This window comes from Acanthopagrus latus, chromosome 8 (assembly GCF_904848185.1).
Source record: "Acanthopagrus latus isolate v.2019 chromosome 8, fAcaLat1.1, whole genome shotgun sequence".
NCBI classification, from domain to species: Eukaryota; Metazoa; Chordata; class Actinopteri; order Spariformes; family Sparidae; genus Acanthopagrus; species Acanthopagrus latus.
This window is the reverse complement of record NC_051046.1, coordinates 3,723,716-3,746,250: the sequence shown is the minus strand read 5'-3', so window position 1 is coordinate 3,746,250 and position 22,535 is coordinate 3,723,716. Positions and strand designations below refer to the sequence as shown.

Genomic DNA, 22,535 nt, shown 5'->3' with positions numbered 1-22,535 from the left:
GCTGCTGCAGCTGTCTGCCAGGCGGCACACACCAGTGACAGTACCGCGCACGCGCGCGCAGCAGAGGCGGGAGGCGCGCATCTCACGCGCACACTGAGCGAAAGTTTGAACAACGGCTGTTTGGAGGACAGGAACTGACCTAAAAGACGGTAAGAATCACATTCAGTTATTTTCTTTCTTTTGCAAGTAAGATAATTAAGTTCAAACAATGAAAGAGTCCATTTTCCCCTCCTTTAATGTATGTTTTGAAACTGCGGTTTTGCTAGCTGATACCAAAACCCTCTAAATAACTAACTAACTAACTAACTAACCAACCGTTGAACGGTTAGCAGCAACGGCTAATTATAACGCTGAGGCTAGCTTGTTGTAGCCGACTACATTCATGTATTTGTATAGGTATTTAGTGAACACCAAAACAGTTTTAAGATTCAAATTGTTGCAAAAATAGAAGAGTGAAGAGTCGTTCACAAAAATGGTTATGTTGCACCCTCTGCTGGATAAACACAAGACATACAGGTGCAGGGTGTCTAAGTATCAAATTATTCAGGGTTCAGTAAGTCTTAAATGACATTTTATAGCTTGTTTCCAGTATGAATATTTATCCAAATAGGTAAAGATTTCCTGAATGTAACTGACAACCAGTTGTTACCACATTTCCCCGTCTAACTCCTCATATGATTTAATTTAAATGGATATCTGAGACTCTTAGAGGTAAAACTGAAATATTTCACAAAAAAGCCAAGATCTGACTTAAATTTTGGACAGATAATAAACACTTATGTAGCAGCACTTTTTTCCCCCTCATTTCTGCCCCCTTAATAATATCAGCACCCCTCAGGTTTATCTTGTGTGTTAACCACTGCATGAGACTACCTAATAGTTTATAGTTATTAAAGCTACAACAGAATATTAATCTAATATTATATCAAATCATAAATCCAATATGATTCAATATTAATAATCTAATGATAAGTTATCTAATGATATAACAGTCACTGGACATGTTTCTAAAGAATATGTTTTGAATACTTTTAGCTGATAATGCTTTACTTTTACTTAAGTAGGATTTTGAACTTACCTGTTCTGGAGTACTTTTACATTGTTGTATTGCTGCTTTGACTTGATTGAAATACTTTGATACTTCTCCCACCGTTTCCTACATGGCATGACCCTCCTGAAGTTCATCAAAATAATATATTTCATTTTTAGTTTTGTCAACTGTTTAGTTTATTGGTCAAATACTGGTTTCTAATGATTTTGTTCTAATGAACCTTGTATTGGATTAGTCAGTTCATTCTCTTGTGTTTGTTCCCAACCTGCCTATTTGAATTATGTTCTATTGATAAGGAGTTCCCACAAACCAAGACTGTATAGTATTGCTATTTTACCATCAGTTTATAGTAAATGTGGCAATTTAATCTTATGATGTATTAGATTTAACTTCAGGATCCCCGAATATACCCCGGATTAACTAATTAATTAAAACTTTTTTTTTTTTTTTCAACAATAACTATTTTTTACAAGATGCATGGATGCATAAAGCTTCAAAATTCTCTAGGGGATTATTATTAATAATGATGGTTAATGTATTGGTTGTTCTTATATTTATTTATGTTTGCAGAAAGGAAAGTGGGTATAAAAATATATATATATATATATATATATATATATATATATATATATATATATATATATATATATATATATATATATGGTGAGGGGTAAGTGGATGCTGGATAATACTTGCTTCAATTATTATAACATACATATTTAATTATGGGAGTAGCACATGTTTATGGAATATGAAATAAATCAATATATGAGCTATAATACATAAGAGATGGATGATAAATTAAATGATATTATGCAGGGCGTGTTTGGTTATAAATTAATAGATAAACACATTTTCTATACATATGTAACACTTTATCTATTATTGTGTCTAATGTGTTGTTATTGAACCTGTCTCTCTTTGTCTCAGTTGCTCCCACACCTGGGGAATAAACTTTTACACATTATGTGTTTTAACAAGTCTTGAGGTGTGCTACTGCATATGTGAAAAAATAGCGGCCAACAGATCTGTTTGTGGCTCAAGAGGAAGCTGCTTGCAATCTGATAAACTGCCTCCAGTGATGTCAACCAGTTGCTAAATTGCATTGGGGGTAATACAGGTACCAGGTTTTAAAAAGGTGGAAGAATGTGTGGACTTTAAAACAAGGCAATATCATTTGATGAGTGAAGTCTCATACTTTTAGGTTCAGGCGTGAAAAACAAAAAAGGGGGCATTTCAGGGGCAGACACACATCAAACACAAAATTACTTTAAAATCCTTAAAATGAAAAACGTTAGTGTTAACAACGGTTGCTGCCAATCAGCAGTTGAAAATGTATCCTGCAGAAATGTATTATCACACTCCTCACCCCCACACTGCTGTTGTGTGTCACCATAATAAATACAGGTCATTGTCCATTGAGGTGCTAGAGTGAACAGTGCCGCCCTGTGTCCGAAGTTAATTTATTCTTGTGTGGCTTTTTCCACTGGTTTTGAAATGACTGTTTTACCTTCTCTAACCACACCCTCAGCAGACTAATGTGCGCCTCTGGCAGAGGAAGAGGAAGTAATTATTGAGATCAAAGATGCCGGCATAGGCATGTCAGTTCAGGAGCCCTGGCACTGAACATACTGTTTGCTGGAATCTTTGACTGGGATGCCGTTCATTAGCAACACCTGTGCTGCTTTGAGATAATAAAGGTCTAAAAAGCCACACATGACAATATCTGTTTTACTTGTGGCTGACTAGTAAGTTCTTACTAGTAAGCATAATGAAGTCCACTTCCTGTATTGAAGGAACTGTAGGGGGATGAATTGATTTCCTGCAAGCCTATCTTCTTATTAGTCATGTTATCTTATATCTGGAGAACAAGATTTGCAATCTGGGGCATCTCTGCAGCACTACAGTTATTCATTATCATGCTGTCTAGTCACAAATTTTACCTTAATTAAAATAAGCGTCTTGTGGTTTGGATATTGCACTTCTTGATTAATTGTGTACTTTTATGGTATATGTCATATTGTGAATAAACAAGACTATGTCTCACAAACTCACAACTCACAAAAAGAAGCTAAAATATGATTTGACAATTTTATTACTGAAGTCTTCAGTGGAAATGTTATTTTATAAATGGTTCCAGACATTTAAATTGAAAACAATCTATTCTGTTTCCTAAAAACAAAGCACTGTTTATGAAAGGAGTTGCACATGGACTGGAACAATGACACGGATGTGCCATGAGAATGTCAAAATAAAGGCATATCTTAACGATGGTGGTGGTTTGAATTGATATGAAATGTTTTCACTTTGCAGTGATGCTGTTGGATTGTCTATCATTGAATTGATTATCAATCCAGATCGGTGTATCATTAAACCCCTATAACCTAGTATGTGGCTGGGCTGTGTCTTTTTTATGGTATAGAAAATATTATATACCATGATAAAGGAGGATTTCATCCATATTGTCTACTCTTATTGGACTTCATTATATTGTACAGGTTGTCTCCATCCCCTGTGCAACTGGGTACATGTTGTTCTGGGTACAGACTGTCTGTGAAGCCATTTTCAATATCACCACTTCACCTGCTGACCTCAAACAACCCTTTCTATGGCTCAACAGGCCTCTGGAGGGCGCTGTTATTACCAGGACGTGTTCAGTATGCCACCAAAAGGGGCAGGCTTTGTCTACACGTCTTTGCTCCCATTCATGCAGTGAGTATAGCAGTCCCCGCCGACAGCCGAGCCGTGTCACATCCTCGTCAGATCGGAAAACTCTGCTGTCTCAGACTGATCCCAAGGGTTGGTGAGTAATAAAGCTTCATCTTTCAGAGCGTGTTTCACTTTATTGTTTACTCTCTGTCTGTGGGTTTGGAAGTAGCTGTGCAAATGTTACTGCAGGGGAAAACAACAACAACCTGCACAGAAAGCAGATGAGAACTGTCGCGATCTGTGCGCGGTTAATGTCAGTTTGTTGCATTTCCTTGTCGGCGTACAGCGCAGAGCTGTGCGGTGTTTACATGACGTAGAGTACAGTAGATTTTCATACCTTTGGGTTGACATTATCGTGAGGATTGTGTGGCCTTGTAGCTGTCAGAAATGTTTTACTGGTGAAATATGACTTGTGAAAGTCGAAACTTAATCTCGAGGGGTGGTCTGTTGACTCATAACCATAGATCCTCTTGGTTTGGTGTTTTTGAAAAAAGAACATATGTTAAAAACGCCTCCACTGGCTACCGGCTTAAAACATTTAACCTCTTCACTTTGCTGTGTTGTGATCTTGTGGTGAACGAGCCTGGTTGGCACTCCTGACTGGTTGTTGATAACATGAATGTAGGCAAAAGTCCAGGTAAAGGTCATCCATGGACGACCAACCTGGCAGCTCTGATACAATACGTTCACAGTGACATTATTCAGTAATAATTAAAGATAGTATGTGTGGACCTGGCAGCGGCCTGCGATCTGTGACAGCAGCTAAAGAGACATTTTCAAAGGTAGATGTGTGCATGTAAATGTCACCTGCCAGTGAAGGTCAGTAAAAGCTGGTTTGTCATAGTGTCCTCCTCTGTAGGTGCATCACAAACATGCACCTGTTCATTTAGACGTGGATGAAAGTGTTGATTATTTTTTTTTATAAATAAATAACATATAGGCGATCCACACCATTGGGGGGTGGGTTGCACACTAGTGACCCAGTTTCCCACAGACCACGTGGGAAGGAGACTTGATGTAATAGCAAAAAAAAAAATGAAAAGAAAAACAAAACCATGAAGCCTACATTTGTGTAGATTGACTTTGCGTCTGATGTCGTGGTATTTAGTAATGATGACTGAAAAAGGCTTTATGTGATGGATGATGTGGCGTTTGCGTTCATTTTGATAACAGACAGAGAACGCAACGGTAAGTTCACGAGAGATGGGGGTGGTTGGCATGATTGATGAAGGTAACGACAGTGGTGTGCATATGCTTTAAAATATAGAAAACGGAATAAGGCCGATTATACGACATCCAAAACAAACGTTGTGTTTTCAGTGGCCACAGGTGAATAAGCATGCCGGCATACGAAGGTTGGTACGGACTATGTTGCCAGTTTTGACCGGTATCTAAGCGGCATAGCGCTGCGACCTTTCCCCTAGTTTCTGCAGCACAGGGTGGATCATGTGATGTGGGAAAGTAGCTGGGGGAGGGGACTGGCTGCTGAAATGCTGCTCTGTAGATGCTCCTTCCGAGGACTGCAAACGTAGAAACGACGTGTCGTGCTTCCAGAGTGTTCCTGTTGAATGAAATAAAAAATGGACCCTGCAAAGAGAAAGGCATTGCTTTTTAAGACCAAGCAGAGTATCTTCCTGTAGTCCTAGAGAAAAGAGAGCCAGTGAAATACGTATACAGCAAACTATTACCATGGAATGCCAAGCTAAAAAGAGGCCATATTATGTTTTTTGTGGTTTTACCCTTCCTTAATAGTTTGGTTGTGGTATTTTTGTGTGAAACTACCCAAAGGGAGTCAGTCTCTCCCACAGAAACACTCGCCTGGTTTGGAGTCAAGCCTTTATTTGCGTAACCTGTATAACCCTAACCCTAACTGAAAATGAACATAATACGACCTCTTTAACATAGCATTAGCTTTATGATCTGTGCAATCAACATGCAATTTCAGACTTTCCGAGTTATTTCGGACAGGTACCGTACGTGTATGTTAGTGTGGCGGCAGCAGCTCCCTCAAAATGCCACTGTTAGAGTTTCATTATCCAGGTGGTGGTCTGCAGTTCAAACTACTGCTGGTCTGGTGATAGTGAAACAAAGGCTTAACTAATGTAATTTAAAATGAAACCTCTAAGACCATGACGAAATCTCAAGATTAGTAGACTTGTTGTTTGCCCAATTACAGGGGATATGGTAAACAAGAAGTCTGCAGTCTTGTAAGGTAAGCATCAGTCACCACTTGCCAAAATATGAGCTTTAGACCCGACTCCCCTTTGATCAAACTCCCTTAAAGACACGATTTTGTAACAAGAACTCTTCCACTACCCAACGTGGGGGACAATATCAAATTCCACCAAGCTTTACTTTATGTAGTAAAGGATGCCACACCTGTCCTACCAATTCAGAAGTACAACACCCCAGTAACTACACACAAAGACATGCCTGTCAGGCTGTTTTTTGTTTGACACACTATTAATCATTAAATGCCAATAGTTAATATGGTAATCATTATTGCTAAGCATTTCTTATGTAGGACAGCAATAAAATGTTGTCATTTTGGGATGCATGCTCTGTACTCTGATATCTGAAGTTTAGTTTTTATAACTGACCGTAGATGATGGTGCCAGCTCACATGACGCTTTTCTAGAAAGGGCATAAACGGCAGACACTAGTAGCTTTCTGAGACAGAGTGTAATGACTGGGCTATAGTTGTGTGTTTGGCTAGTCTTAAAAATAACCACTATCCTTAGATCTGAGGGAGCATGAAAGTCAAGATGATACAGAGACCATCTAAAACATGGAGTTACGCTATAATAGCTAAGAAAGGGGCAGGGCACACAGAATTACAGTAATGGCAGCACGATGAGGGATGTCCTCTACAGCAGTTCAAAGCAGCTGCTCACCTAGTGCATATGTTTTCATGTTGTAGCTCAGTCACAATTTTAACATATACTGGGCTTCTCAGTAAGAATGTAGTCATTCATCCAGCTCAGTGTTTACTCAGTGGCTGTCTCCCTACAAAGAGCTTAAACAGATTTGACCTTGTAAATAAGGTAAGCCTGCAGTGTTTTCAAGGAATAAGAAAGGTTGTTCTGATATATGCCTGACAACAATCTGTTACAGCCTTCAAGATGTGGTTATTTTACATTGTTGCTGTGATCTGATCATTCTTGAAATCATGTTATGTAATGTCTGATATGAACTCTCTTGCAACGTTCACTAACTTAATCACCTTTTCTTGTCCACAGTGACCCTATACTGTAGAAGCCACCATGGCAGAAGCTCACCAGGCGGTGGCCTTTCAGTTCACTGTCACCCCTGATGGCATTGACCTCCAGCTGTGCCACGAGGCCCTACGCCAGATCTACCTCTCTGGCCTCCACTCCTGGAAGAAAAGGTTCATTCGCTTCAAGGTGAGAAGTGTTAGACACATAGGAGGGCAAAGTCCAAAGGCCTTCTGCATAGTATGAGGGGACATTTGCTGAGCTCTGACAAAGTTACTGTAACTGTGTTGTGTACTATATCACACTGGAAGGTCACTCTCTCTCACACAGTCAACAGTTATAGTAACCTTCCTGTCTGTTCTTTGTATTCGTAGCCTTTGGCCTAGTTGTCTGTTTACAAAAAGTGCATACAGAGTCACTCAGACCCAGATACCTGCTGGCATTTTCACTCATTCCTAATTTTCTCTGGATGTCTATGATTTATAATTTTTCACAGATGTCAGTAGTAATGAAATTAATGTATTGCAATTTCATGAACTATCTTTCAATCTTTTCCGATTATTTGCGCTTGGTGACTCAGATAACCTTTCTAACCCTGCATCTGGTTTACCTTTGCACAGAATGGGGTAATGACTGGTGTGTACCCTGGAAGCCCTGGTGGGTTCATGGTCGTGGTTGTGTCCTACATGTCCTACAATAAATATCATCAGTTGGATCCCTCTCTGGGATTGATTGCCAAACTGGGCCAACACATACCTATCAGGTAAGGCCACAGGAGTATGGCACAGTGTTAGCGTGTTTGTTTGTTTTCTATAAGCGCACATTCAAACATTCAAAACCCCTCCATTAATGTCCTTCTAAAACGATATGGAACACAGAAGAGCAAGTTGTGTTATGACCACCATATTCATTTGTTTACACTCTGGCGTTGTGGTAGAGAGGCAGGCACTGAGCTAACATAATGCTGATTGGTGTGTTTCTGGAGGACTTTGGCTAGAAAAGATGATGCCCTATCTTGGCGAATGCGTGGTTGTGGAGGTGGAATGCATCTGACTTGATGTCTGCTTGCTTGTACAACTTTTAGGTATTTACAAGAAAACATGTTTCTATATGCCTCCTTAAGTGGCAGCTCCAGGTGTAGATTCAAAGTTGAATTTAAGTTCTGCTTCATTCTGACATTACTTTTCCCTCCAACTGTCCACCACACCTCCTCTTTATATTTTGATAACAATGTTCATCATGTTTAGTGATATAATACAAACGCTTCCCGCTGTAAATGTTTTAAAGCAGTACTGGGGATTTTCTTAAATCAAGGACAATAGTTATGACTGTGTTGTTAGTTATAAGTTATTAGCTCCACAGATGTCACATTTTCCAGTACATATTTTGTGTAAGGATAGAGCACCTGTTTGCCACATTTTGAAGAAAAGCCATGTCTCTTCTTAAGTTTATAAAATGCACTGGATAGTATTTATGTGTGTGTGTCGATCCTGTCAAGCTATATTGCATGCATTGTTATCAGTCATAATTAAATGTGACTCTGTTGACTTTGGGAGCCTGGCAGCTGCTACATGAAATTAATTGTCTCCGTCTCTCCTTCTCTCTTTGTCGCTGACCGCAGTCAATACATGTCTACAGACAGCCAGAAGATCGTCGGAGGAGTTCTGGTGGGCACGGGCCTGTGGGTCACCATAATCATGATTATGAGGAATGTCCTAAAGGGCCTGTTGTCGTGGCACGGCTGGATGCGTGCACGCCATGGCTCTGTGTCCTGGTCTACTCGTGTGTGGATGGTGAGACAATGAATGTGCTCTTCTGTTTAATTCACTTTAGAGCAGAGTCATACAGGAACATTCTTGTGCAATTCTTTTCCATATAAGTCAAGAAAGCGTTTTTTTCCCCATTGCACATGGAGGACATGGTCAGAGCTTATGGGAGCCAGATGTATGAGAGATGAAAGTTAAAACAAACATTTCATAAACTTAATATTCTAATTTAAACAGGGATAACTTTTTTATGCTGTACAGTGTTGAACTGCACTTAAGTTTGGATATATGCTTTATGTACTGATGCACTTGTTTTACTTGCTAATTGAATCTGATGTAAATGAACTGAAGCCAACTGTGCACTGCTGTAGGACATTCATTTTTTGTTGCAATTTATTTTTATTTTCTTACTTACAAAACAATTTATCTGTGACATGTATGTTACTCCTGTAAGTTTAACACACCAGTAAGCCGTATTCACTTTGTCACTAAGCTAAGGTCTCCAGGTGAAATGCGAAGTGTAACCTTAAACTAATTTTTGCATCTCCAGGTATTAGTGAAGGTGTTCTCTGGCCGGAAACCGATGCTCTACAGTTTCCAGAACTCTCTGCCCCGGCTGCCTGTCCCCAGTGTCAAGGACACCTGCAGAAGGGTAATTTAAACCTTTCATCTCATTTCAGTGAGTCTCATAAAAGACTTTCAAATTCAGTCAGTTGAATAAGCAGTAGAAACAAAATGGAGTACAGGTTTTGGTTTGGCTCAGTTTCCTCAGGTCATCTTCTGTCCCTTGACTGTATTTCCCAATACAAAGCCACGACAGCAGGCTTCCAGCCTGCCTGTCATTATCTTTCAGGGGAGAAAGAATAGATAACTGGTTTCTCTAGCCTATCTAATCCCCCCCTTGTTTAAAACCGATGACCCTTTGCGTCACTCTTTGTGTCTATGCATTTCTCTGTGTTGACACAGTACCTGGAGTCAGTGCGCCCACTGATGGATGATGAGCAGTATGAACGAATGAAGGGCTTGGCTAAAGACTTTGAGAAGAACCTGGGACCCAGAGTGCAATGGTACCTCAAACTCAAGTCCTGGTGGGCCTCCAACTATGTGAGTTAGAATGAATTCCTCTTCTTTTCCTTTTCTGCTGTTTTGCCACAGTTTTGGACTAATAGCGTCACCCTCTGCTCCTTTCACCTCTCCTTCTCTTCATATCACACAGGTCAGTGACTGGTGGGAGGAATACATTTACCTCAGAGGCCGGGGACCCATCATGGTCAACAGCAACTATTATGCCATGGTAAGTTGTCTACCTGACTGCCTGATCTGTTTGCAGACAACGGCTCAGCCTTTGTTTAAAGATAAGCAATAATCTTTTCCATTTAGGTTGTGACTGATTACCTTTTTAATTATTAACCGTTAATATGTAATCTTAAAAGAATGTGTCACCAGAGTAACATGTGTGGCACATAAACTGCGGTGTGTTTGATATATGATATGTTAAATGACACACAGTATCATGAGTGAGCAGCCAAACACAACGTCTAAGACACATGCTGAAAAATAATTGTATCTATAACAAAAACTTTATAATGCAACCGTGCAACTATAATTTCCTCATACAAGTCAACTTCCTAAATTGTCTTCTTAACTTTCTTCATGAGGAAGTTCTTTGGATATTTTTTTTTTTAACTTAATATTAGTAAATCATTCATGTTCTGTTGTTTGCATGTGAGTCTCCTCCAGTTTCCTGCCAGCACTGTAACACAGCAGCATGACTGAGAAGTGTTCACACCATTAAACCTCTATCTCTTTCTGATTATGGTCTGTGAGCTTCTGTAAAGCCTTGTAGTGTTCATCATAAAAATTCTCAGTGTTGTAACAGTAACTAACATTGAGCTGTGTTGGGTCCTTGAAAGTGATGTTTAAGAACAAGACTGGTAAAGCCATGTAAAGTCCTCCCGTCTGAAGATCTTTTAGTATATTTACTGGCTAAACTGCATATTAATATGTGAGCACCTCTACTCACTGCCTATAAGAGCGATTCTGACACAAACACACAGTTCCTAAATCTTTTGTCTAAATGAGTGAGACAGTAGTCTGACCTGTCCCTGCTGCAGTACAGGCACTTCCAGCACTTTGGCAGTATCTGTCTTATCACTAAAAACACAGCTGTCATTGGAGATAGATCTGGTATGGGGTCAGTGGAACAACATTTGACATCCTTGGACATGTACTGTATTGTACTGTGATGTACTTTGTGTGTACATACAGTCCTGGATTAAAACAGCAACAAAGAATTTATGGGCGGATCACACGGTGACATTGTGTTCAGTGTGATCATCTGTTTTCCATTTGCAAGTCATATCTTGTGACCTTGTGTTTTCCAGGTCTCTCTGACATGTTGGATTAAATGTTACTGATTATTGATGTCTTACTTTATTTTTTTTTATTTATTTCTTTCTTTCCAGGACTTCCTGTATGTGTTCCCCACCTCCATCCAGGCTGCTCGGGCAGGTAATGCCATCCATGCTATCATGCTCTACAGGAGAAAACTGGACAGAGCACAGATCAAACCTGTGAGTATGAAGCTCCTCTGTCTATTTGTTTTCATTTCTGGAAGGATTTTGAACTTTGGTTACTCCACAGTCATTGTGCAAGCTGTCATATAAAATAAATTAGCACATATTTGATCACATCAATCCTTCGTAAATATTTAACTTTCTCATTTATGATTTGTTGATCCATAACTGTTATCTTAGTGAGTTTGTGTTTATAGTTTACAATGAAAGCTTCTTATCTTTCACAACCCTTTCTTGTGTGTGTTATCCACAACCTTACAGTGATGAAACCAGATAATGTGTTCAGCTCACTATGTCTCACACTGACCTTGGAATGAGCTATGCACTGCGCTTTTTTGCTTTTATTATTGGAAGTATAGCTTTGATTACTGGCAAAGCAAGATCACGAGCATTTTCTGAAGGCTTAGTGACTAAGACTTAATGAATGCTGGTGATTCTACTGACACATGCAAGTGTCATCTATTCCTGCTCCCCTGTTTGTCCTTTTTCCTGCATGATGCTTAAAGGTGGGGTTAGCGATTCCACCCAAACAAATACACCACTCCCTTCTGTGCTCCTTCAGCGGTTCTACTCCTTAAATTCATGGATGGACACTGTCAAGGAAACAACCTTAAATTTTGAGCTAGATGACCAAAAGAGAAATATGGCAGAATCCAGTGTGTCTGCTGCCCGAGGGTTGCCGGCATTAATGAGTAATGTTACACAAGCAAAGACTTGTAATTCCCAGGGAAAGGAGACAGTGAAACATTTTCAAACAGAGACGGCAAAGTATTGAGATATTATTGACATTTGATACTATTGTGGTATAGCCCCATTTGTCATGAACGAGGAAGAGCAGCTGGCAGAAGCAAAGGAAGAGACATAGGCCCAACTGCAACTGGTTCCCCTGTTGCTGATTGGCTGGAGAAGTGTTTCACGGCACAGTCACTTTGTTTGTTTCCCATTTCCAGAACCCATGAACCAGGGCTGTGTACGAACGCTAGACTTTTTTTTCTTTTTCTCAGCACACAAACAGAAAGGACAGCTAGTGGACCGTGAGAAGATAGTCGCTGACTTTGAAAAAAAGTATATTGGATTTGAATCGCTGACTCAACTTTTAGGTCCAAATTCTTTTCACATTCCACAACATGTTGCATAAACACACATTTATCTCTGCCAAAGACTGATTGTATACATTTTTACACACACCAATGCATGTGCCCGCTCTGTTACACACTCAAATTCAGGTGTCTCTGTTCTACTGTTTTGTCCCTTCACTGTGTTGGACGCTGCGTTAGATATACTTGCTGGCAAACAAGGTTCCTCTGTGTTCGGCTCAGTGGGAGCGGATGTTTAACACCAGCCGCACCCCTGGTTTGGAGACAGGTAAGAGGAGGGCACATCTCCACCGTGTCCTCTGACCCCCTACCCTGTGACCCTAGCTATTGCCATGGCAACAGCAATCGGAAACCCCTGACTTCTAGTCTCACTCTCAACAGCACAGCCCTGAATCCATCCTACCTCTGATTGGCATTTGTTAATTGTATTATTTAGGCATTGATTTGGGAGATAAACATATTTAAATCTTAAAGTATCTACATTTGAGTACCAATCCTACTGAGAGTATCAGGGCTTTGCTGGTGGCAGTGAGATAGCAGACCACTGGTTTCTGGATCCTGCACATTTCTCTCTCCCTGCCAGCCTCCTGAGGTCCCTTCTGCTCCTTAGAACTGCTTACCATACCAATCCACATCACTCCCTCTGTACTTCATCCATGCTCCTGTCCCTGTAGGTGTCTGTCTGCCGCTGCTCTCTGGGGATTTTAGTGAATTAGTTTGTCATCTCTCTGTGTTTGACTCTCCCCTTTTGCGTTTCAGCTCATGCTCCTACACACTATTCCCATGTGCTCAGCCCAATACGAGCGTATGTTCAACACCAGTCGTGTCCCAGGTGTAGACACAGGTAGAGTCCTTAGCAGTGCCGCCTCCTCCACACTACTCCTACTGTACTTTTCCTTGGGGCATTTTGTCCATTTGTTTGAATTTAAACTTATCTGACCTCCATGGATTAATAATGCATGTGTGCTGTTCTGTGCACATTCAAGGACTAATTTGCATGTGACTCAAATCTAATGTTTTGAGTTTGAGAAGGCAAAACTGCGATAGTGTTAAGACTGGATGTGAAAATATCAAACAGTGACGTGCCTGAATACATAAAGAGAGATATATGTACAAAAATGAATATATACTTTATTGATAAAGTTTATTGATGTTTATTACTTCACATTCAGTTCAGAATGTGTTCCATAAAGTTCTAAAGGTTATAAAGCTTATTATCACCTTATCGCCTAAGTGGTGCTCTCTGGCATGCATCTAAAAATAACAAATGACCTCTGAGAGGGCAGGCAGCCATTCCGCTCTTTTACTTTTAAAATGTAGGAATATAGTGCTGTTGTTCAGTCATGAAAGAACTGACATGATATGTTACATGCTTGATTAATGTGGAAAGGACAACTAATGCATGATATAATGAGACATGGACCAATTCAGTAGAAAAGCCCAAAGCTTGAAACCTCAGAGCAAAGACAATTTCATTGAAATTTCATGAGTCATCAGACATTTGGGGCCCTGATAGACTTATTTAAATTGTCTGGCTTTGAGGACAAAATATAATTATGAATAATGTAATTGGATTAATTCGCGCTTTTTACCCAGAGATTCCAAAATGCGCAACAAATAAATCATTCATGCTGCCTATTTTCAGTAAAAAAAAAAAAAAAAAAGAAAAAAGAATCAATGGCGGCACAATGCAACAGTTGTTTGCATCATGCAAGAAAAGGAGGTGTGACATTTCAGACAGCAGTGTTAATGTCTGATGTGGCCTAAACAATGGTGTTACATGGCAATAACCTCAATAAATATATATTATCATCTCTGTATAATGAGTAACAAATAATTAGCTCCCAAACCGCGTTGTCTCCACAATTTACAAATTTTATTTGATTCCATTTTTTAGTTGTTACTGAAGCACTGAGATTTATGTTTTTTTTAAATAACTACCTTTAAATTAAATATAGTTTATAATTTTATGGATCATTATAGATGTTACGATACAAGTTCCTCTGTCAGGTTTTAATAGGTTATATTAGGGTTGCTTACAGACAGAACGACACAGATCATAGTAATGATTCAGTGAAGTGTCATTGAAAGTTTTTGTCAGTTTTAATAGAAGTTTGTTTAGTTAATAGGGTCCATGATGTTAAATAGAAAGTTAAAAGTAAAAAAAGTTGTCTTAAACAATGGGCTATCAGTGGCTGGAGGTGTAAGAGGAAACACAGGAGGCTAAGTATTACCTGGATGTGAGGTTGTTGTTGTTCTCGGGGTTGTTCCTAGCATCCTCTCCTTTGTCTCGCCTGTAACAAGGGCGATGCTTGTTTGAACACTTAGCATCACCAACACAAAGTCATAACTTTGTATCAAAGAGGCGCATAATGTTTATAATTTGGTTTCTCTTGGATGTTGCACGGTGATGTTCAAACAAACATCACCTCAGTTCATTGTACTCCAAACCACTGCCCTGTTCCAAAATTACTTTCCCTTTTCATCTCACTTCCTGCACTCCCATTTCAAGCTGCTTTAGTTGTTGAACTGGATAGTCCCTCCCATCGAATAGCATCACTTTGAATTCAGTTGTTTTTTGCCCCTTTAAATGAATATAACTCAGTAAGAAGAAGGATGTTAACAAAAAAAAATAAAAGAGCCTCCCCTGGATGTTGTGGATATCACACCATTTTACTTCTGGGACCAAGAACTGGTTACTAATCACTTCTATTGTTCCCAGGATTGAAACGTTGTCAAATCCACACTTCATTCATTCGACCTGCTGCCTTCTTTTTCACTTTTTTATATAAAGCTTTTAATCATTAACATTTACAAACTGAAGCTCATAGAGCTAATCTCCCCAAACGCTTCCCCATTTCTTTCTCCTTTTTTTTTCTTGTTTTTCTCTGTCTCTTTACCATTGGTCCTTCCCTCCCAGACACCCTCCAGCACATGAACGAGAGTAAACACATAGCCGTGTTCCATAAGGGCCGCTTCTTCAAGGTGTGGATGTTTTATGATGGGCGGCTGCTGTTGCCACGGGAGATAGAGCAGCAGATGGAGAGGATCTTGGCAGACAAGTCGGAGCCCTTGCCAGGAGAGGAGAAACTAGCTGCGCTCACTGCAGGGGAAAGGTGGGTGGCGTTACAGAGCAACCTACAGCTGGTATCAACGCGGCCACTCTTAAACTGAATACATACCAATAAAATACAGATATCCTAATTCCATAATTTATAAAAAAAAATCAGGCATTCTTTCTGAATGACCTCAAACACATCTGTGGCATATCTAAAATGTGATGTCTTATTACTTACTTATCATCAACATGCTGATGTCTGTGATAATCCCAAACTGCCACATAATATGATCCAAGATAATGTGTAGGTCAGGCTCAATGTCACTTGTGAAAGGAAGATGTTTTGGTCAGGCGCTATGATTGTCTGTGAGTGTTTTGAAAGTAGAAAGGGGTGACAGTGACCACAAAAATGCATGCAACTCCGTCCTACATATGATGCTTTTCTCACACAGAGGAGAAAGTTTTATGTATTTGGTAGAAGTGACTCCTTCCAGGCATTGTCTCACATCTGCCTTTGACATTCTGTAGGACCCCCTGGGCCAAAGCACGTGAAACGTACTTTAGCCGTGGTAAGAACAAGCAAGCTCTGGATGCTATTGAGAAGGCAGCCTTCTGTGTGACGCTTGATGAGACTGAGCAGCGGTACGATGAAAGCAACCCAGTCAAGTCCCTGGACAGTTACGCAAAGTCACTGCTTCATGGAAAGTGCTACGACAGGTGGGACAGATACCATTTAGTCCTATTCTATATGTCATATATATATATATATATATATATATATATATGATAACAGGCACATCAAGTTAATTCATACATTGACTGAAGGTGGTTATTCTTTGTTTTCAATCAGGTGGTTCGACAAATCATTTAACCTCATAGTTTTCAAGAATGGTACAATGGGACTGAACGCTGAGCATTCCTGGGCAGATGCTCCAATCGTTGGCCATTTGTGGGAGGTACGTCTGTAGTTTCTGTGTCATGAAGTTTGTTCATGAAATCAGGTTTTAATTATGAATTTATCTTTTGGATACATTTAGCTATCTTACCAGTCTGAACTAAGACAACAATATTGTTTTGTTACAGCATGTGCTGTCCATGGACCCGGTTAAACTGGGATATAGTGAAGACGGTCACTGCCACGGGGAGCCCCACCCCAACCTGCCAGGACCTCAGAGGCTGCAGTGGGACATCCCTGCTGAGGTAAGGGCCAGGTTGTGCTTCAAAGTAAAGGTTTGTACAACATGTTGTACAACCATCATAAAGAGGGGAGATGCAGTAGTTGTTTAAATATGGTGATAAAGTTATAGTGTTGCACTCATTTTTATAGCTAAAAAGTGACAGGAGTGATTGGGTAAGTAATGCTAAATAGAGTTAGAGAGAGAAGTTTAAACTCAGTGTACCTCCTCAGCTCAGAGCAGTTGGCCAGTCACTGCTGTAAAAAATAGACTGCATGCCCCCAAATTCTGACGCAGGACAGGTGTGGTGTGGTGTCAGGGGTTTTGCGGAGCTGTTTAGCCATCTGATCAGCAATTCTTAAAGCTCATACTGGCAGCATTAGACCACTGCAAGGTCTTACACACTGGCGGTGATATTCAGGAATTGGCCTCCCTCTGCTGGTAGCTTGAACTATGTGCACCAGCGTTATTATTTTATTTCCTGCAATCAAAGATGTAGAGAAAAGGGTGTTGGATATTTAAATGTGACAGTACAATAATTGCCACTAACAAGGATTTTATTAATTAGAGCTTTCCTTAATAAGAATATGCTCTCAAAATATTAAATATGGAATATGCTGTCATCAGTTCAGTCTATAATGACTGTGTCTGTTCTTTTAGTGCCAGGAAGTCATCCACAGCTCTCTGAAAGTCGCTGAGGCGCTGGCTGACGATGTGGACTCCCACATTTTCCCCTTCAGTGACTTTGGCAAGGGTCTGATTAAGAAGTGCCGCACTAGTCCTGATGCCTTCATCCAGATCGCCCTACAGCTGGCCCACTACAGGGTAAGTACCAACATCTCTTGTTAAGTCAGAATGTGTCGACTTAGCAAATCTTTGAAGCTTTTATTTATTTGCCATGTAATGTGTGCATGCCCTACTTATAAGAATGGATACGGACAAGTTACACTCCTCTTAAATTCCAGCAGAGGGCAGTCACAGCTTACCAGCTAACACACATGCAATATGATAATGAATGATCTCATCAAAACATGGTTCAGCTTTAGTTAAAGGCTGTATTTTTGTGTTCATGTTGCAGTTTATCTTAAATTACAATGTTTAGATTTCTTCATTCTCAACATGTCAAAATTCTGCTGTGACTAATTAACAATTACAACAGAACGTCTTGCGGTTACTCTTTTTTTATGCCATCCTGTCTCTCATCAGGACAAAGGGAAGTTCTGCCTGACATACGAAGCCTCCATGACACGTTTGTTCCGTGAGGGCCGAACAGAAACCGTGCGCTCCTGCACCATGGAGACTTGTGCCTTTGTTCGCTCCATGATCAGAGATGAGACAGTAAGGGCTAACAACAACAACGCAGCACACCTCTGATTACAGTGCTGCTCTTAATGACTCTTTGTCATGATTCGGTTGTTTCTCTCTCTCTGTCCACTCAGACGGAAGAGCGTCTCAAGTTGCTCAAACAGGCGGCAGAGAAGCATCAGAATATGTACCGCCTGGCAATGACAGGACAGGGCATCGATCGGCATCTCTTCTGTCTCTACGTGGTGTCCAAATACCTGGGAGAGGACTCAGCCTTCCTCAAGGAGGTATGAGGTGTTACAGTTTGTTGGGATCTCTGTTCTGAAAGTTTATTCCCCCTAATGGACAACAAAAAGTGCATCAGCAGAACTGTCTCTCCTCCCCCCAGTAACTTTTCAAAGAGTATCTAATAATACTGGCTGTTATCTTTATGTTTAGGTCTTGTCTGAGCCGTGGAGGCTGTCCACAAGTCAGACTCCTCTGCAGCAGGTTGAGCTGTTTGACCTGGTGAAGCACCCTGAGTATGTGTCCTCTGGAGGTGGATTTGGTCCAGTAAGTTTTTCTACTGTAAAGCTTAAACAGTGATTTTTAACGACAAAGAGAAGGCAGTTGTGCAGCGTTCTTGCAACTGTGCTTGTACATCTTTAATTGTGTAATAATAACTCAGGATTCAAATTCAGAAATGTTGAAAATGTAGTTTCAAAATATAAAATATTTGTCTGTCCTCTTCTTTCTCAAGGTGGCTGATGATGGTTATGGTGTCTCTTACATCATTGTTGGTGAGAACCTCATCAACTTCCACATCTCCAGCAAACACTCAAGCCCAGAAACTGTAAGTTGGCTAGTTTTACGTTTTGACAGACAATCTAGATTACTTCAGTCTAACTTATGTAAGGAGACTTTTGACCACTTTTTTTGCTTTATTCCAGGACTCCCACCGTTTCGGCACCAACATCAGACAGGCCATGCTGGACATACTGGATCTCTTCCAGCTGGACAAGAAAACCAAGTGATTGTCCTCTCCACGGGTGGAATAAACACAAGAAGTTGTGTTTTGCAAAACATATATTCTTCCTGAAGCTTGTACAGAATCAAAATGTTGGGTTTGGGGTTATTTTTTAAGTTAATTGATGTTCCAGAAATAAGGATGATTGAGAGGTATTTGGAAAAACATTGCTGTCAACATATGGATGAAGGTTCTCAGTCATCCAGGTCATGGAAATCCAGCACTAGTTGCTGTCAATATGTGTGCAAAGTGCTTATGTGTACTGTATGTATAGGCAAGGTGAGATTCCGGTGGTATTGGCTACAGGTAGTGCACAGATCAAAGTTTTTATTCACAGGACTGTATGCACCGGTGCCTTAGTGACCCACTAATGTAAAAAGGGCATAAAGGGAGGAGAAATTAGAGCCGCTGTAGTTGTGAGATCAAGTCCAGTGAACCACAGCCAGAGACTTTTCAGCTGAAGGATCGTTCAGTAGCATCATCCAATATTTGTGTCATGTTTTGAAGTTGAGAGATGGTGCAATATTTTCACTAGTTTGTGTTCCACTGTAGAAAATCCTCATTGTTTTTAGGTTTTTTTCCTGGTCTTCTTCGCTGCAGAACCTTAGTTATGTTTAAGTGGCCGAAGCAGCAAACTCGATGTTAAATATCATTTATGAATTGCTTGTTGCTTGATGTCCGTTCATTTCAGCTGAAGGACTGGAGCCTCATATGACTCATTATTTAAACTACCACTGGGTGTGATTCACTGGTGTCTGGTTAACTCCCACCATGGAGGCCTGAATGATTAAAACAGTCAATATGTTATTACAAGAATTACAAATATTCATCTTTTGAAAAGTGCTTCTCTGTCAGGAGACCGTCTAATCAATAGATCTTCATTGCCTTTCGAACTCAACTGTACAGCCGGTGTATTTGTTTCATTTCATCTGCCATGATTTCTTGAAGCAGCGACGAAGGCAGATCATGTTTGTGTGCGTGTTTTTATCGTTTTCATACTCAGGTTTTACTAAGTTGGTATCGGAGAGAGAGTGCTGGCTGCAGCGTTGGAAGATGAGTGTTATGTTGGCGTGTACATGTGCAACAGAAGAAGAAACTGAGTTGCAGTACGACGCCATGTGACCGCCGGTGAGCATGGCGGGTAGGATAACATGAAGTTTGCTGTGGAAGTAAGCGATGGGCAGGACACGGTGTGTGTCTGGGGTGAACCTCACTTTTGTTTGACTGACACTGACTTCATTTTCTTTTTATTTTAAAGAGTGGGTAAACTGTAACTGTACTCTGTTGTGCACTCCATTACTGTCCATTTTTAGTTCGAGCTAACCGATACCTGACTGCCTTGGCAGCAGTTTTTTTGTCAGATCAAGATGAATTGTAAAACCATTTATGAGCAAACTTGTCAAGTTGTTAGTTTGAGCATGTTGCAGTTGTCGATGAGATGCAGAATCGCTTAACAGGTTGTTAATGTCTCTCCGGTACAGTAGGAAACTATCTTTATCGCTTGGATTAATGTTTAGGGAGGGCAGATAAAGAGGGGCCCTCATGTATAAGAAGGCATTTCTGTTATTATGTATATGTTGTCAGTTCATATTATTTATTTTTTCCATGTTTTCACCTCTTCATAAAACAAAACATGCATTTTTACCAGCTGAATGCAGCGATTGATGCACACTAGTTAAGCTTTGCTGATTCAAGAAGTGAAACTGACAAAAAGCTTCCTTCTATTTTATTTTATTTTAATTCTTTTTGTTTTGGACATGACAGCTCTGTTGTCACGGACTTTGCCAGTAAGTTGTAGTTGTATGAACTTTTTATCACGGTAGACCTCATGTTTACACTGCTGCATGGTGTTTGAGGATGAAGCTGTATATCTTTGCCTTTAATTTAAAGATGTGTACAAAAAAAGACAAGCAGCTGATATACCAAAATGAGTTTTAACAATAAAGTGAATGTCAGACAGCTGTATCACACACGAGTATGTCATCTTTTACTTCCAATCTTTAAATGCCGTGTATGACATTAACACCAGGACAATCAAATGTTGGATTAATATGAAAAGATTAGTCAATCAATAGATTAGTCCACTGACAGAAAACTAATATTTGAACCTGTGTTGAAGCAAAATTGACATTATTTTTCTGGTTTTAGCTCCTTACATGTGAAGATTTGCTGTTTTCCAGAATATATTTGGATTTAATTTGTTGATTGGACAAAGAAAAGCTGTTGAAGAGATCCGGCTGTGATGGGCACTTCAAAACAATAACTCAATAAGAATAACAAACAAAAAAGATCTGTTATTGATCAACTCAACTGTATGTTCGCAATGTTCACCATTTAATTTTAACGTCCCAAAACGAGCACTGAGCACAACATTCAAGCATCGTGTCATTAACCAAATCTGTTGACTTACTGGAATTTGGACCCAAAACCACTCACCCCCCCAAAAATCTTTCTGTATTTGAAACAAAACAATCGTGTCTTCAAATGCGTTTGGTTTAAGGTTCTTTGGTTGAGATATTTCAGTGGTAGCCATCTCTCCGGAGCCATGACATTCATTTTGTTAACTGATGTTAGTTGCTGTTGTAATTAAAACACTCAGCAGGTGGTTGGCTCGGTTGTGTTATGACCGATGTTCTGCTTCACGTTTTCAAAGGTCACGCCATGCACACAGTGGTTCGGTTCACCGTGTGTTTATGTCAGGTACTCAGCTCTCACATGCACTGTTTTTTTTGGGGTTTTTTTTTTTAGCCCTGACAATCTGTAAACCTCCTGAAACTGGTCTGGTGTGAAAATGAGATCTTTCCTTTCCTTAGCTCAGTGTTTACTTAATCAAAGGGGAAGCTTGCTGCCTGCCATCTGGGCCAGGTGGTCGGGCTCAAGTGGATGCCACCCCGGGAGCCAGTTCCATCTTTGAGGGTATTAATAAGTCCCCTCCGCTGGGACCGCTCCGGGTATATTCACCTATTAACTTGAATTAAACGGAAGACGCTTAAAGGCATCGTGAGGCGACAGATTCCCGAGGAGGGCAGGGGCAGGAAGTGATTACATGTGACAGCTTCCCTCTCGCTGCTGCCCTCCACTTGTGCACAGCCTTTTCTTTCTCACACACACACACACACACACCTCCACAATGGTACACCCGCCCCGATTTCACCCTTCCCCAGGCTTCCGATAGCAGGCTAACATTTCAAGACTGCATTCCTGAGGTCTGATTTCTCCTCATCTTCTCTGGGAACCTGCAATGTGGCTTCATAAGTGGAAAAAAAAAGAATCGCTTTCAAAGCCAGACATTTGTTTATCTTTGTTTTAATGTCTTTTTTTTAAAATCAGAAATCATGAAGGGTTTCCTGGCTCTTGTGCATTCAGACAGTTTTATCTCCACCGGAGAACAGTGCAGTGTCTTCTTTACTCAAATACTCAAAAAACCCCTGAGACAGGCAAGCAAACTATGAGAAATCCATACGGCATTAACCAAAAAGACTTCAGCCGGCTGGCTTCTGGACAACAAGCCTTTAGATTGTACACCTAATTGGCAAGCTGGAAAACCCATTCACTGAAGAGCTAGACGCTGAAACCT

At 40.3% G+C, this 22,535-nt stretch overlaps 1 protein-coding gene across 3 annotated transcripts; it reads left to right on the top strand.

The window, feature by feature from the left end:
- Positions 1 to 10: 10 nt before the first annotated feature.
- cpt1ab (carnitine palmitoyltransferase 1Ab (liver)) lies at positions 11 to 20,928 on the top strand. Of its 3 annotated transcripts, none has more exons than XM_037106467.1 (20): positions 11 to 149; positions 3,672 to 3,854; positions 7,000 to 7,164; positions 7,596 to 7,738; positions 8,597 to 8,768; positions 9,292 to 9,393; positions 9,708 to 9,845; positions 9,958 to 10,035; positions 11,207 to 11,314; positions 13,174 to 13,258; positions 15,335 to 15,530; positions 16,001 to 16,189; positions 16,323 to 16,428; positions 16,556 to 16,672; positions 17,308 to 17,472; positions 17,854 to 17,985; positions 18,087 to 18,239; positions 18,391 to 18,504; positions 18,692 to 18,784; positions 18,882 to 18,965. In XM_037106467.1, the coding sequence occupies exons 3-20, from the start codon at positions 7,024 to 7,026 to the stop codon at positions 18,963 to 18,965; spliced, it is 2,316 nt and encodes a 771-aa protein (XP_036962362.1). In that variant the 5' UTR covers positions 11 to 149; positions 3,672 to 3,854; positions 7,000 to 7,023. The 3 variants fall into 3 exon arrangements, with proteins under 3 accessions (XP_036962362.1, XP_036962359.1, XP_036962360.1); XM_037106464.1 differs by lacking the exon at positions 13,174 to 13,258 and adding an exon at positions 12,595 to 12,682 and having other exon boundaries at positions 15 to 149; XM_037106465.1 differs by lacking the exons at positions 11 to 149; positions 3,672 to 3,854; positions 13,174 to 13,258 and adding an exon at positions 12,595 to 12,682 and having other exon boundaries at positions 7,024 to 7,164; positions 18,882 to 20,928.
- The last annotated feature ends 1,607 nt before the right edge of the window (positions 20,929 to 22,535 follow it).